The sequence below is a fragment of the Thermobia domestica genome, chromosome 15 (genome assembly GCF_964235325.1).
Source record: "Thermobia domestica chromosome 15, izTheDome1.hap1.1, whole genome shotgun sequence".
NCBI classification, from domain to species: Eukaryota; Metazoa; Arthropoda; class Insecta; order Zygentoma; family Lepismatidae; genus Thermobia; species Thermobia domestica.
In genome coordinates this window covers 191229117-191245591 of record NC_137468.1, presented here as the reverse complement: position 1 = coordinate 191245591, position 16475 = coordinate 191229117, and the positions used below count along the sequence as shown (strand labels likewise).

The following is a 16475-nucleotide window of genomic DNA, read 5'->3' as shown; positions in this document are numbered from 1 at the left end:
ACCTCATTAAGCTGAACGAAATGATATGGGTGAATGTAAAAATCCTATACGTAGTTTTTGAGAAAAATCAGCGACAACGCATTTGTATACAAACCTAAAATTTAATTCTATCCGAGAACTACACTACCCTAATAAGATGAAACTGGCACTGAACTGCAGGGTGATTCAGAAAAAAAACAGGAAATTTTGAAAATTAAATAATTTCATGAAAACATTTTTTTAAAAATATTTATCTCATTTATTAGTAAAAATAATTCCACTTTAGAATACATACATTACAATTTTAGTAACCGGTGGTCACTGGCTAATTAGCCACTGGTTTTACCAGTGGCCACTGGTTATTCTTTGGTACCAAATGTTCACTATCCTTTTAAGTATTGATCAATACCAATATCATCTCTCTATGACTTCCCGTTCCGAGATATTGCCCAACAACTGTTCCGATTTCGGGGGATTTAAGGTACGTTATTTCGAAATCGTTCAGAGTTCATGTTGCACTAAATTTATTTGTTTATCAGAGTGTTTTTGCTATATTCTCACATTATGCTGACATTGGATTTTTTTTTTTTTTTTTTTTTTTTTTTTTTTAACGATGATTGATGTGCAGTTGACAAGGGTACGCAACAAACTACTGATTTAGTGAAACACACGTTCCCCATGAAATTGAAGATGCAAAAAATGACGTATGAATAGACATCTTTGGGAAAGGAGAACAAATTTAGATGAAACAGTATACTCGAGAGAAATATATCTAGAACTGAATGTATAGAGCTATTAATGATCAGCTCTAGAATATTGTCTTACACCAATTCGGAAAGCAAAGTAAGGTGCAATTTGTAATACTACCTAGGTATTATCATCAATCATCAAGGATATTGAAGCTACCAGTCAAGTGTCTAGGACGAAACTCTTCAACTCTCCAATGGTTATAACAAAGTATGATATAAGAATTTTAGGGAGGTAGGAAGACGGGCTTATTGCGTTTTCGGTGACCTTCGTTCTACATCTTTACTAATACAGCGCATAGCCGTTCCTATCCAACGTGGCAACGTCTTGGCACTTTACCACCTGAAGAGGAACTGGACGAGGTGTTTGTACTCTAATAAGAATAGTTTATATATATATAGGGTGTTTCAAAACAACACCGACAGCGTTTGGGAGGTGATTCCTAATACCAAGATAAGACAAAAAGTATAGATCAACCTGGGTGCAGAAATGCTTCCTTTCGGAGTTATGGGCTGCCGAAAACATGAAAAAATGAACTTTAAAGGTCCATAGCTCCACTACTATGAAACTTACTGTAGTCGGGTCAAGACTTTACTTACGAACTATTACATGCCAAATATTAATGCTTCAGAATCCTGCGGTACTTCCGTAAAAACTTTTATAGAGGAAGTTGGTGAGTACTTCAAATTACATGCCCGTAGCCAAACTCCCTCCCTAAAAATTGTTGCGTGAGTACCGCAGGATTATGAAACATGGATATTTGGATAGGGTACATATTACTTGGTATGTGAAGTCTTGACCCGACTACGGTAGGTCCCAAAGTATTGAAGCAATGGACCTATTCACTTTGTCATGTTTTCGAGAGCCCTTAACTCCGAAAGGAAGCATTTGTGCACCCAGGTTGACCTATACTTTTCGTCTTATCTTGGTGTCAGGAATCATCTCCTAAACATTGTCGGTGTTGTTTAGAAATACCCTGTATATATTGGACAATAGTTTTTTTTTTCTTTTAAATCATTCCCAGGTAATTTGAAATCCGTTCTGGTGATTTCCTCTTGTGTGGGTAGGGAAATTAATTATTTATTTGATATTTTAATCTTTTGTACATTTCGATGATTTGATGATTATATGAATTCTCTAAGGGCCAGTCCTACAATATCCTGATATTCTTTCTGATTACTATCAGTCAGAATTAGATATCAGGAAGTTGTCAGTTACTTTAACCCGTGGTTCGTTCTACAATATACTGTGCCTGATATATAATCTGTCAGATAGTTAACCCGAAGCAAGGTTTTAACGGACCATTTGATTGGTTGGTTTTCTGTTGCTCATACTAAGAACAATTGAAACGTCAAGTGCGTTTTCAGTATGCTTGTTTAAATTATCCTATTGAAAACATGGGAAACAGAAATGAGTACCGGTATTTTTTGTTATGCACGTTATTGTCTAGGGGTACACTATCGTAAAGGCAAACACAAACTTAAGTAATAAACTACATTTTATAATACTACACGTAATAACACAATCTGAGCTTTTAATTATTTAAATAATTCATTTATTTGATATTCCACCTCTAAAAATATGTAAATTAGATTAATAATTTAGATATGTTTTTATATATCATTCAATTTCAATAATTAAACTCTATATTTTATATAGAATATATTTCTTCATCTTCTAACCACACAAATTACATGGCGCTTATGTGCGGGCACTTGCAGCCAACGGGTACTACTTATCGTTATAAATTGGCATATATTCGAGCTAAAATGGTTTTCTAGGCCTCGCTATATATTGAACAATCTCCTCATCGTCCTCGGACACCATCAACAATTCTTCGATTTCGTCCATGATTCACTACATGACAACTAACAAGTAGCTGATAGCTGTTAACAGGCAATTGAACTTCCTGTCAAAGTACTAACCAGCTGATAGGGTTTATCAGTCACCTGGTTGTTATCAGGACATTGTTGAACACTTATCGGAAAAGTGTCAGGAGGATATTTATATCAGACAGACATCAGAAGATGGTAGGATTGGCCCTAAATTAGTAAAATTCTGACAATACGCACAAAAAATCAATCTGTTATGATGTTTGAAAAGAATTTACTTATTGTTTACGTTTAAAAATCAATGAATTTTGTATTTGATTTCTGTATCAATAAAATACCTTATTGTTACATATTAAAAAATTAATAGAAAATAACAATTAAAATTGTATATCAGTATGCCAATTAACGTTTGATGAAGATAACGTTACGTTATTGAAACTGTTGCAACTTATAATTTTCATAAATAAGAATTGTAGTGTTCTTGTTTCAAATTTTTAGATCTTGTTTTCGATTTTTCGGGATAGCAATCCTAAAATCAGTTCCAAAGTAGATTTCAGTCTTTATCGGTGTTGTAATCTATCCCCTTCTCTTGATTTACATCTCAATTTGGTTTACTTCATCTACGTGTGAATATTAAGATAAATACCTTTCAAGTTCATTTAGACAAGTGGCCACTAAATTTACGAAGCTTCTGAGCTACCGTATCCTTTTTAAATCCTACTGTGACCTATGAACCAAAAGAACTATGTTTTTCAATCCTACTGTGACCTACGAACCAAAAGAACTATGTTTTTCAATCCTACTGTGACCTACGAATCAAAAGATCTATGTTTTTCAATCCTACTGTGACCTATGAACCAAAAGAACTATGTTTTTCAATCCTACTGTGACCTACGAACCAAAAGAGCTATGTTTTTCAATCCTACTGTGACCTACGAACCAAAAGAACTATGTTTTTCAATCCTACTGTGACCTATGAACCAAAAGAACTATGTTTTTCAATCCTACTGTGACCTATGAACCAAAAGAACTATGTTTTTCAATCCTACTGTGACCTACGAACCAAAAGAACTATTAACTTTTTTTAAAAAATAATCTTACATTTGTTTATTGCCTATAAACATAAAATTTCTAGTAAATATGATATCAAACTATCCAAGTTAGCAAATGTCTAATATACACACGAAGAACATAACGTGCACAACCCCACGCGTACAGTCAACCGTGAGATGAGGCTGACAATGGCAGTTGCGCGGGAAAAACAAGCAGTTGTTGTTGTCAGTGCCCCCTGTCGTTAGCGTGAGCTCAGTGGAGGAATCAAGGTTAGCCAACCGAACTCAGGGTGTCTATCGGTCACGCAAAAGTCACGAAAAAGTCACGAAATCAGAAAACGGTCATGAAAGTCACGAAAAAGTCACGAAATTTAGCTTTTGGGTCACGATTTTTTTTTAACTGTACAAATGTAAGTACTGATTGAAAAATTTTGTTCTATAAAATGTCAAATTTCACTACCAAAAATGTCTATCGTCGGCTTTAGACGCTACCAAATCGCAAGCAAAGTACGTTTTTATCGCATGGAGGAAAATTCGGTCTAATTCGCACCCAAATTCGCTCTTGAAAACATTAGGAAATTTTATGATTTGGTAAAGAAAAGGTCACGAAAAAGTCACGAAATTTCATTTTGGAATTTAAATAGACACCCTGGAACTGTTAACGCGATCTATTGAAAATGTCCCCGTGAGCTACTAATAGCTCGTGATCGACGGTTTGGCTATTATGCTCTAGAGTATATCAGATCTATTGTCTTAGGCCAATTCGGGAAGCAAAATAAGCTGCGACTTATAATGCTAATATCATAAATCATCAATGATATTGATGCTACTAGTCATGTGTCTAGAATGAAAAAAAAAATCTGCCCTCTTTCCAGGTTACAATGATTATAACAAAGTATGGTATAAGAATTTTTGTCTTCTTCTTTCAAGCTTTTAGATCCTCTTTTCGATTTTTCGAAATAGCAACCCTAAAATCAGTTCCAACGTATGTTCCAGTCTTTATCGGTGGGTCCCTTTTTTTTCGTTAACTCAGTTTCGTTCATTTGACCTAGTTGTGAATATTAAGATCATTATCTTTGAAGTTCATTCAGCCTAAGATAATACTGATACCTAATAGTGATACTAATGTAATATTGTTATATTATTTTATTTAAAGTAAGAGAGAAGAAGTAACTTACCGCAAACATTTCTCCGTAGAAAAGCGCATATATTGGCATAACAGCTCCACCAACAGCGCAGCCCATCAGTCCAACAGTTAGCATGCAACACTCCGGACCATTAAATTTCAATATACGCCATAGCGTTGATGGTTCTATCTTCTCCTATATTTTTATGAAAAGTAAATGTAAAAGATTATTTAAGAAACTGGTAAAAATTCTCATAAATCATGCACACTTCACACACAAATGTGATGTTGGTATCGTCTTGTATCTAATACGCATATATATAATCAAGAAATATATAACAGGTTCAATTTTATTAACTGGCAATGTTCAGTTAAAGAAGGAATTTCTAAGCTTGTCTCTTAATTTTATAATTTTTGTGTAATGCAATTAATAGAACCAAAGAGAGACTACATGAGATGATTCACAAAATAGTTGACACTGGGAAACCATATGGAATGAAAATCAACATCGAAAAATCAAAAGTCATGTGAATACCCCGTGGAAATGCGAACTTACGGGTCAGGGTAGAACAAAGAATACTTGAAAAATCGATTATTTCAAGTATCTAGGAAGTATTTTCACGAGAGGCGCTTACTGCACCAAAGAGATCAGGTCAAGAATTGCCATAGCCAAACAAGCATTGAACAAAAAAAGATCACTCTTAACTAGCAGACTCAAAATTGGACTTAGGAAGAAGTTGGTCAAGTGCTATATATGGACTATATATTGGATTGTATGGTTCAGAGATTTGGACATTATAGAAGTTAGAGAAGAAATATTTAGAGGGTGTTGGAGGAAGATGGAGAAGATAAAATGGACAGAGAGAGAGAGAGAGAGAGAGGGAGAGCAACAAGCGAAGATGTTTTAAAACGGATAGGAGAGAAGAGGATGCATCTAGGAAGGCCAATTCGATTGGACATATCTTACAAAGAAATTGTCTTCTTCATACCGCCATAGAAGGAAAAATGGAAGGGAAGCGAGGAATAGGAAGAAGAAGAAAACAACTGATCGATGATTTGAAAAGCAGAAGAAAATATTGGAAGTTAAAAGAGGTAGCTGAAGATCAAGAAACGTGGAAGAACATTTCGAGGCCCAAACCTAAAACTGAAAAAAATCCTCATTAGTACCAGGACTTGCCGAAAGGCAGAATACTTAATAATAATAATAATAATAATAATAATAATAATAATAATAATAATAATAATAATAATAATAATAATAATAATAATAATAATAATAATAATAATGTGATTTACGTAATAACCATAACTCTTATAATAACCAACCGTAGTCATTATTAATAATGTTGTTGAAAATTTGTTACCATTATAACATATATACTTTCGTGGTTGTTATTAATATTGAAGCTGTTTTTTTTTTTTCCAATGAGATTTTGGTTCACCGTGATTTGCATTGCTTACTGATCCAATCTATATTCAAAATGAAAATTAAATATTAAATAAAATACCTCTTTAAGTTCTTCCTCCATTTGCTTTTCTTCTTTTTGGTAACTTGAAGACGAGCGAGAAGTGTACCGTCTGCGCCTCTGATGAGAAAGCCGAGAACTTTGTCTTCTTAAGCGACGCTGCTCACTTAAGGCGGAAGTCCTTTCAACGAGACAAGAAAACATTTTAAAACCAACTATAATAGTTGTTATTTACAGGCAGACGGTTGCAAGGAAATCTCTACAATGATTCATGGTGAAATTTTAATTGAATATATATGAAAGTGACTATGTTTGTGACTTCGCACCTCTTGAATAACTCGATCGATCTCGATCAAAATTTCAACATAAATAAGGTTCGAGGCTGGGAGTGTTTGCGTTTGATGAGCCAGAATGTTTAGTTTTAAAAATAATTATATATATATACTTACTAACTCTTGAACCACGAGGCTGGTCTCGATCAAATTTTCAACATAGATGAGGTTTGGGACTGGGAGTGGTTTTATTACTTCGCTTTGATGGTGCAACTTAGAGGAAAGGGAGATATTTAAAAAAAATGATCGAAAATGACTGATATTAATGTTGAGTCCATAGTTTTCAAGGTCGCTGAGGTGAACAGTGACACTTCCGATGCCGTTTAAATCCCCGCAATTTGAGGAGAGGAGATATAGAAAAATCATCGAAAATGACCGACATTAGTGTCAAATCCATAGTTTTCGAGGTCACTGAGACGAACAGTGACACTTTCGATGCCGTTTAAATCCAAATTCAGCCCCGCAACTTGGAGACGGGGAGAGAGAACATATATAAAGGAGTTGGGCATTTAAAGTTTTTATTTCAACCGAGCGAAGAGGGTAATCAACGCTGGTTATGCATTAAAATAAATGTCAGCAATCATGAACAGATAGTTTTACTCAGGAGGCAAAACAGTTTGTGAAGATATAGAAAAAATCGAGTTTAAAATAAATTTTAGCTAATAAAATCAATTTGTATAAAGCGTAGGTATTAATTACAGTTAAAATCTTTGGTTGATAGTCTTACATAAAACATATATAATTTCCAGTTTAGCTCAATACTTAAGGAAAAAGTCTTCATTCACGTTATTCTATATCAGGGTGTTTGAAAACAACACCGACGTTAGGGAGGTGATTTCTGACACCAAGATAAGACAAAAAGGTATTGACCAACCTGGGTGCACAAATGCTTTCTTTCGGAGTTATAGGCTGCCGAAAATATGAAGAAATGAACTTTAAAGGTCCATGGCTAAAATACTATGGGACTTACTGTAGTCGAGTTAAGACTTCACTTAGGAACTAATCTGTGTGCTATCTAAAAAAATACATGTTTACGAATCCTGCGGGACTCAAGCAACAATTTGTATAGAGGGAGTTTGGCTACGAGCATAGAATTTAAGGAACTCACCATCTACCTCTATAAAACTTGTTGCGTGAGTACCTTAGGATTCTGAAATATGCATATTTGGATAGGGTACATACTAGTTCCTAACATGTAACACTTCCCAAGTGTAACACTCTTGATCAAATTTGGCAGGTAGATACTACACATGAAATAAACGAATACGTGTTTTTTTTTTTATTTTCTGCGGAAAAACGGTTTAGGGGCAAAAGCACTCACTCAAAAGTTTGAAAGTTGACGCTCGAAAGGCAAGAAGTGAATCGAAGTGAATGAAATTGTGCACAAATATTGTAGAGGTAAGATGAGGGAATACGTATTTTCCTGAAAAGAAAAAAAAAAACTGTTGAGTGGACCGAGGCGTTGGGTGGCGGAAGGAGTGGACCAGAGCAAATGAAATTGTTTGTAGATATTGTATATGTAAAATAAGGCCTTTCGTGTTTCACAAGTGTCTCCATCCGATTTCTTTAAATTTGGCACATCAACAGTAAGCACAAACAATATAGCGTATTTTATAGTAGATATTCCGGGAGGTGCATTTGACCCTTACAATGTTTTTCCGCATAAACAAAAACTCATGTCAATTTATTTCCTGTTTACCGTTGATGTGCCTAATTTAAAGCAAATCGGATGGATACACTTGGGAAACACGAAAGGTCTTATTTTACATATACAATATCTACACATAATTTTATTTGCTTCGGTCCACCCCTTCCTGCGCTACTACGGTAATATTTACTTTTTTTCGGAAGAGACCTTGGCCCCAACACTGTTTTTCCGCACAAACTAAAAACACGTGGGCGTTTATTTTTTGAGAATTGTCACTACAAAAAGTTTCGTTGCAATTTTCTATATCCTTTAGGAACTCCTGACGTATACTTATTTGCACTTTTGATATTTCGTAATCAACGGTTTAGAAGGTCTATGCCACACCCAACCGTTTTTTTTTATTATTTATTTTTTTATTTATTTTTTTAATTTTTTTTTATTAGGAAAATAGGAAACACATATTCCCTCATTTTACATCTACAATATCTGTGCACAGTTTCACTCACTTAGGTCCACTTCTAGAATTTCAGAAAACAACTTTCAAATTTAGGGTGAAGGTTTTTGCCAACTAAAACAGTTTTTCCGCAGAAAATTTTAAAAGATCCGTATTCGTTTATTTTTTGCGTATTGTCACTACACAATGTTTAGTTCTAATTCTTCATGTCCTTTAGGCACTACTGATATACTGTTAGGGAAAACTTTTGATATTTCATGATCAAAGGTTTGGACGGGTACGTGCCCCACCCAATCGTTTTTTATTTATTTATTTTTTTATTTTTTTACTCTTTTATTTATTTATTTATTATTATTATTATTAATATTATTATTATTGAAAATACGAAATACGTATTCCCTCACTTTATATCTACAATATCTGTGCACAATTTCATTCACTTCAATTCACTTCTTCTTGACTTTCGGGCGCCAACTTTTAAACTTTTGGATGGGGGCTTTTGCTCCATAAAGCAATTTTCCGCAGAAAGTAAAAAAAAAAAAAACGTATTTGTTTAGTTTATGTGTAGTATCGACCTGCCAAATTTGATCAAAATCGGAGTGTTATACTTCGGAAAAGTTACATACAATGTAGGACTGTGATCAAGTTGAGGGCCCTTGGCGCGGGTCCTTAAAGGTCCCCCAGGTATGTATATATATATATATATATATATATATATATATATATATATATATATATAAACTTAACGTCAGTTGCAAAATATGATGCGTGACAAAATCATATTTCTGTATTGAATAAATATGTAGTACAAAACAGATCGCAAACGAAGTTACAATAATACTGAGACAATCAAACATAATCATGAAATTACTTCAGTTTCTCTGACAGTTTTTTACGCAGCTCTTTACTTGATGAGGAGAGCTGAGAAGACTTCTTACGGAAAGATGCAATTAGGCTTTCACAATCTCTTTGGTAGGAAGACTCAACAAAGTATTTGAGATCGCGAAAATTCGACCAAAGCCTACAGATCCTGCGCCTCGTGATCCCTGTGGGGTCCTTTGATCTTCGTGCCCTTGGCGATTGCCAAGTAGCCAACGTGGCCAGTCCAGCACTGGTTACATGTAAGTGAAGTCATGACCCGACTACGGTAGGTGCCTTAGTATTGGAGATATGGACCTTTAAAATTCATTTTTTCATGTTTTCGGCAGCGTACAACTCCGTAAGGAAGCATTTGTACACCCAGGTTGATTTATACTTTTTGTCTTATCTTGGTGTCAGGAATCACCTTCCAAACATTGTCAGTGTTGTTTTGAAACACACTGTATACACAGGGTGGCCCATTTTAATCTTTTCACTGGAATATCTCGAAGAATATAAAATAAATGAAAATAAATGAACTGAGCAAAAACTCAAATAAGAAATGCCATGGGGCACATCGAATGGTATTATCGCGGTACAACCACGGCCACCCTTCATGGGGACCCAAAGCCCAACTTCGAAAGTTTAAATGGAAACATAGGTCGAGTAATATCTCATTCGATAGATCTTTAAAAACTAAAGAGCACTGTGGCAAAAGATTTTTCATATCGGTCACCATTTTGAAAAAAATGACCGTCAACACATGGTGCCTGTATTAGGTAAAACGTTTAGTACAATTTTTGTGAAGTTCTAATTGACTGAAAACACGTGGTAAGTGTCAAAGCGCAGCAAATAATATGATAATTTCAATAACTTCGTCATGTGACTTCCGTACATTTACTGAAAATATTTGTTCATGGAACAAAAAAAAGCATTTCTTTCTAGTTAGTTCAGTATGTATTTCAAGTTTTCTGATGTTTGTCTACGATCACACTTGTTCATAAATATACAGAAATTTAAATTTCACTTGCATATACGGTTAAAGAACCGGAATTTTAGTTCAACAGACTCACGATAGTTTCTCAACTCATTATAATATGTATTTTTTCCTTACCAAAATAAAGTTTTCTTATTTCCCCAAATCTTTTAAAAACTATTTTTCGTATGCTCCATTATTATTTGTTATGGCTAAATTAAAATCAGATAATCTTTTTTCTTCTTCTTCTTCCACTTATTTAATGCTTCTCCTAGTCCCAGATTCGATTCCCAATAACAATACTTGTCTCGAATAGAAAGTAGTGGTTTTGATTATACTTTCAAATAGTGGGAGATTGGATGTTACCTCATATACAGGGCCGTGCCGTGGAAAATCAGCGCCCGGGCCGAGAGTATACGACGGCACCTTCATACATATATTACAAGCAATTTTTCCTATCTTTTTCCTTTTTTCTCCCAAATTTTTCGCCCCTTACTTCGGCGCCCGAGGCCGTCGCCCCCTCCACGGCGCGGCCCTGCTCATATTGCTTCGGTATTGAAAAGGAATGCTAGCATCGAGTCAACCAACCAAGCAATGAAATATGGGGACACGAGTTTCTTAATGACACATTTCTAATTCCTATAATTCTATATTATTTGCAATAAATTTCAAAATGTACATTTTCTAACTAGAAGTTTTCTGAATTCTTTTTTCAGTTGTGAAAACTTATTCTGTTATTTATGTATGATTTTACTATAATTCTTTAACATTTCTGTTTTGTCATTTTTCGAACAAAGTTTGGAGAGTTTTCGAACAAAACTTTGAATGAATAATTTTTTAACAAAAACATTCCATTATTGTTATATGAAGTTTTTTGTTTTAAATTTCCTCTGTACGAATGATACTGATTTTTTTTCTTATTCTATTTCGCCATCTTTCTATCATATTACCTCTAATATGTGTTATAAATCTGAATTTTTAAAAAAATTAAAACTGCAGTTTTGGTTATTTTTTGTTTCAAAAAATTAGAACTCTACAGATAATATTAGAAAAATAATTCTGATGATAATCAATTGCCTTTTAAGAAAAGAATAGATCAAAAATAAAAGAATTTGGTATTTTAAGTATATATATATATATATATATATATATATATATATATATATATATATATATATATATATATATATATATATATATTGTATATACACTACCGCTCAAAAGTTTTCGAATACCTCGGATTTTTGTAAGCATCTACTGTGATCCTATTATTTCGCACAAGAACTTTATTGTCCTGCAAGAGAGGTACTCTTGTCTATAGCATCAAATTTTCAAATTTGCTGACAGTTGAATCGAAATCTGAGAGGTACTGCAGATGATGTCAAATCATAACTATTAAAATTGAAACCAAATAAGACGATTTGATATAGATATTGCATAGTATCAGGTACATAGCCGAGGGATGGATCCGGGGATCTGCCCCCCCCCCCATTGAAACCAGAAATGAAAAAATTAAGGAAGGATGAAACAAAAACAATTTCTTGAAATTTCTAGAAAAGTTACGGAATTCTCAGAATTTCTGGTACTAGTCAGGGAAATTTCAAGCTTTCGAAAACATAGTGCCGTTCTGTAATAGTATGGACATTTTTTTATCGTAATTTTTCGTCATCGCTTCTCTGCAGTATCAAGCATGTTATTTGAGAAACAGTTTTGTATTGCTTCTTTAACTTGTCATTTGGAATAGATAGAAATTGACGGAATAATGAAAACAAAAAAGTTTGTGGAAAGAAATTTCTGTTAACATTTGAGTCAACAAAGAAAGGAACGCAGATATTGTAAAACATGTTACAAGACATTATTGAATATGTACTTTTTACAATAGTGGATATGTACTTTTTTCAATAGTTGAGGTCATAATGAAAGCAAAATTGTTATATTTGAATGAACAAAGAAAGGAATATTGTAAAATCTTTTTCAATATTTTTTAAAATTCTTTTACTCGAAATTTCTTTATAGTTTCTTATTATAATACTTACTAATATCCTCATTTTATTGTCCTAACAAACCAATATATTTTACCAGTAAAATAGTTTAGATTGATCGAGCCCCTGATGTGATAACCACAGTATTTCATGTCACGCCCCCTCCTTCCCAATTACGAAGTCCTGGGTAAACGAACCAATATATGTTGCTAGTAAAATAGTTTAGAATGATTGAGCCCTTCGTGTGATAACCACAGTAATTCATGTCACGGACCCCCCTGTTACGAAATCCTGGCTACGTGCCTGATAGTATGAACAAAAGTGTGGAAGGTGAAGCAAGGTATTAGTTTTTTTTTTTTTTAATGTAAATAAAGAGGGTCAATGTAGTGACAAAAAATGGAATGAGAAAGTAGTTTCCCAAATTTTGCAGTTCTTTATAGCTTGTTGATATGCTAACGTTTAGAACACCAAAAATACCATACTTTGAAAAGTGGTATCGTATGCTCCATTGTTGATCGTTGAAATAGTAACGACAAGCATTACATATGCTGAGCGACAATTGAGCAAGAATGATGTATATTGACCGTCGTAAACATTTTGCAAAGAATGGCATTTGTAGGTTTTTTAGAGCCAGCAATAAGGTATAGAGAACTGCAATTTGGAAAACTGATTTTTCTTTTAAATTTCTGTCACTGCATTTTTCCACTGTATCTATATCGTTTAACAAAACTAATTTGTTGTCTCGCCTTGCACTGTTTTGTTTATTCTATGTGATATCTATATGAAATATCCTTTTTTGGCATCAATTTTAAGAATTATAATTGGACATATCATCTGCATTACCTCTCAGACCTCGATTCAACTGTCATCAAGTTCTATGCTTTAGGCAGTAGCACATCTGATGCAGAGCGGTAAAGTTCTCGTGCCAAAATAAGAGGATCACAGTAAATGCTTACAAAAATCCAGGTTGATCAAAAACTTTTGGACGGGTAATCACAACACTCAAACAAGTACACTCTGAACTCTTTCACTAACACTTCATCAGATAACAAGGAGAAAAGCTAGGGAGAAAATAAAGAAATATTGAAGGATAAAAATGGTAGTGTGAAAAGTCGAGATAGACGCCATATTGGAAATGCTGGGTCACATGGTCATGTGATAAGCTTGTAGATGGAGTTCAGCCTAACAAGATGGAAGGCGAGAAAGTGAAGAAATAGGATGAAAAAAGTGTATATTTTATTACTAATATGTATTATATGTGCATAGGATATCCCACATAAAACCGGTACTCTTCTAGCTCTGCAGAATTACAGCATGTTGCTAGTAATGCTATCAAACGAGGTTAGCGATGCCTTGATGCTTATGACTACCATTTCTAGCATCTCTTATAAACAGGTAACTGTTTAATGTTACTGTTATCTATTCATTGTTGCTATTAGTGTTACTTGAATCTCGTACGTGAGGCGTACCGGTTTTATATGATACACCCTGTATTTTATACCATATTTGTATGAAACTTTGTTAATATTCATGTCAGTATAAATTTGGATACCTCACACACAGAACTTCTTCATAACTTGCTGAATTGACTTTTTAAAATGTTTTTGTATATGTTAGATAAAATTAAATATTCTGCTTGTCTTAAACAGATGGCAAATATCGATAAACATGAGAAAACTTACTCTGAAGCAGTTCCAGGATCACTTGAGATATAATCATCATCTTGTGATGTTTGAGCCATCACCAATTCATAATAATATCCTTGTTTTAACATCAGCTCATCGTGTGTTCCCCACTCAGCAATCACGCCATCCTACAAATATTAATATTATTTATTTATTTATTATGATTCGTAAAAACGGCATATTCTATCAAATCTGGATAGTATAACCAAGAAAGCATCTTTTAAATTAAATACATTACGTTTTTAGGCACAGTTATGTATTTCTGTTCTGAATGTCTTATTAAATCATATGCACCTATTACATTCTAGTAAGTTCACAATAATTTATACGAACTTTGCTTGAGTTTCCTCAGTGCTAATATATACACAGTACTTCCCCATCAATTTTTATAGAGGTAGTTGGTGAGTATTTCACATTACATGCCCGTAGCCAAACTCCCTCTATACAAATTGTTGCGTAAGTACCCTAGGATTCTGAAATATGGATTTTTGGATAGAGTACATATTAGTTCCTAAGTGAAGTCTTGACCCTACTAAGGTAGGTCTCATAGTTTTGGAGCTATGGACCTTTAAAGTCCATTTCTTCATATTTTCGGTAGCCTATAACTCTGCGGTGTTGTTTTGAAACTATATCTATCTATCTATCTATCTATCTATATATATATATATATATATATATATATATAAAGGGTGTTAGCCCTCCCCTCTGGTCTAGTGACTAGAGCGGCGCCTTTTATTTACGAGGTCCCGGGTTCGGCTGTCGGTGCAGAAGGCTTGAAATTTGAATGTGTTGCGGTGATTTGGATTTCACCTTAAACTGTAGGTCAAAGCCTCCTGAAAACGGACGCTAAACTTCAACAAACCGCGTCGCGTGTTCTAAATATGGCGCCCATGGACCACAATAGACTGCCGTAGTATACAGGTCAAAATAGATAAAACGAAAATTATTGTATAAATTGTAATACATTCTAAAGCTTCCTTTAGAAACTACAGTCACCAAAAAGTTGGCGATGTGGTAACGTCATAGATATTTTTTCGGACTATAGCCTGATCTACGAATATGTCAGGTAGTTACATCTTTCTTACCATTTCTAAGAATTTCATTGACTTTCCATTTTCTTATGCTCTTTGTTCAGAAATAATACTGTATTTGTCAAATTTCATTCCATGTACGAACTGCGTTCTTTTTTCTTTCTTTCGTCCATTCTATTCTTCTGTTTCTTTTTCTTAGTTTTTACTTTCTTTCGTTTCTCCTATCATACTTTCGACCGTTGTTAGTTGTGACTCAAGTCGGCTGTCGTCAGTAATACCAAAACTAAGAGGAGCTGATAAGTGAAAGTGGTGTTTCATACCAACTTGCACTGGTATCAGCATAACGGGACTTTAGTTTAATTTAGCAAAGGAATATTTACATCATTTAGTTATAAAGAAATCTTAGAATTAAAGAAAATCAAGAAAATCAGGGGGAATAAGTAGCTCGGGAAATTAGGTAGGCTAAGAGGATGCTTCCTGTTTTTTCTACGAATAGAAAAAAAAAGGTTAGATTCACTGCTGTTTTTTTGTGTCTATCATATCACATAAGATTCACCAATCTACAATTCTTGTCATTAAAACTGCAATCAGTGTATTTCAGGATGAATTTCTTTCAACTTTTTTTTTTTCAGGTAAAAACGTACACAGATAAAACTGAATATTTCCATTTTTTCTAAAATGAAATCAGTTAAATTGAAATGATATTATACAATTATTCAACGTATGTTTGCAAGAACACTATTTCAGACATGCCTTGGGGAGGGGTAAGATCCTCCACCCACCGACATACGAGTTTCACGTTTTTTTCTAGTATATTAGTAGACAATCGAATAAAAGATATATTTAATTCTGTAACTCAGGTGGGCAAATTGCCCCCGTTGCTACCCCAACGATGCCCTTGCATGTTTTGGTTTTCAAGGATGAAAAGGAAAAATATAAGTGCTTATTCATGTGTTGTGCATAACCCTCCGCGAAACAAAATCCTAAATACGCCACTGTATAAATTTCGTTATTACTTTTTCTAAAATAAATATATAAATAAAGTCAAAATGATGTTAAATATGATTTAATCTACATGTTACAAATTTTATTTTTCTTTCTTAATAATAATTTAATTTATTGGAATTTTGAGTTATACAAGCAGCTACAATCCCACTATGGTGCTATATTATGTCATACCAAATGAACTAGGTAAAAGTTACAAATAACAGTGTCATTATATATCGAGTGCATATTTATAGGGTACCTGTTACTCGTATAACATACATGAATATTCTGAAAAATATAGCTACAATAAAGGTATACAT

At 33.8% G+C, this 16475-nt stretch overlaps 1 protein-coding gene across 1 annotated transcript in view; it reads right to left on the bottom strand.

Annotated features, from left to right (window-relative positions):
- LOC145671424 (ATP-dependent translocase ABCB1-like) overlaps positions 1-16475 on the bottom strand; it is a 190824-nt gene that overhangs the window by 35809 nt on the left and 138540 nt on the right. The window contains exons 15-17 of the mRNA XM_081740597.1: positions 14135-14265; positions 6245-6383; positions 4789-4932 (exon numbers count right to left, since the gene is read on the bottom strand). Coding sequence (XP_081596723.1) covers positions 4789-4932; positions 6245-6383; positions 14135-14265 — 414 coding nt within the window. The remainder of the gene's footprint in view (positions 1-4788; positions 4933-6244; positions 6384-14134; positions 14266-16475) is intronic.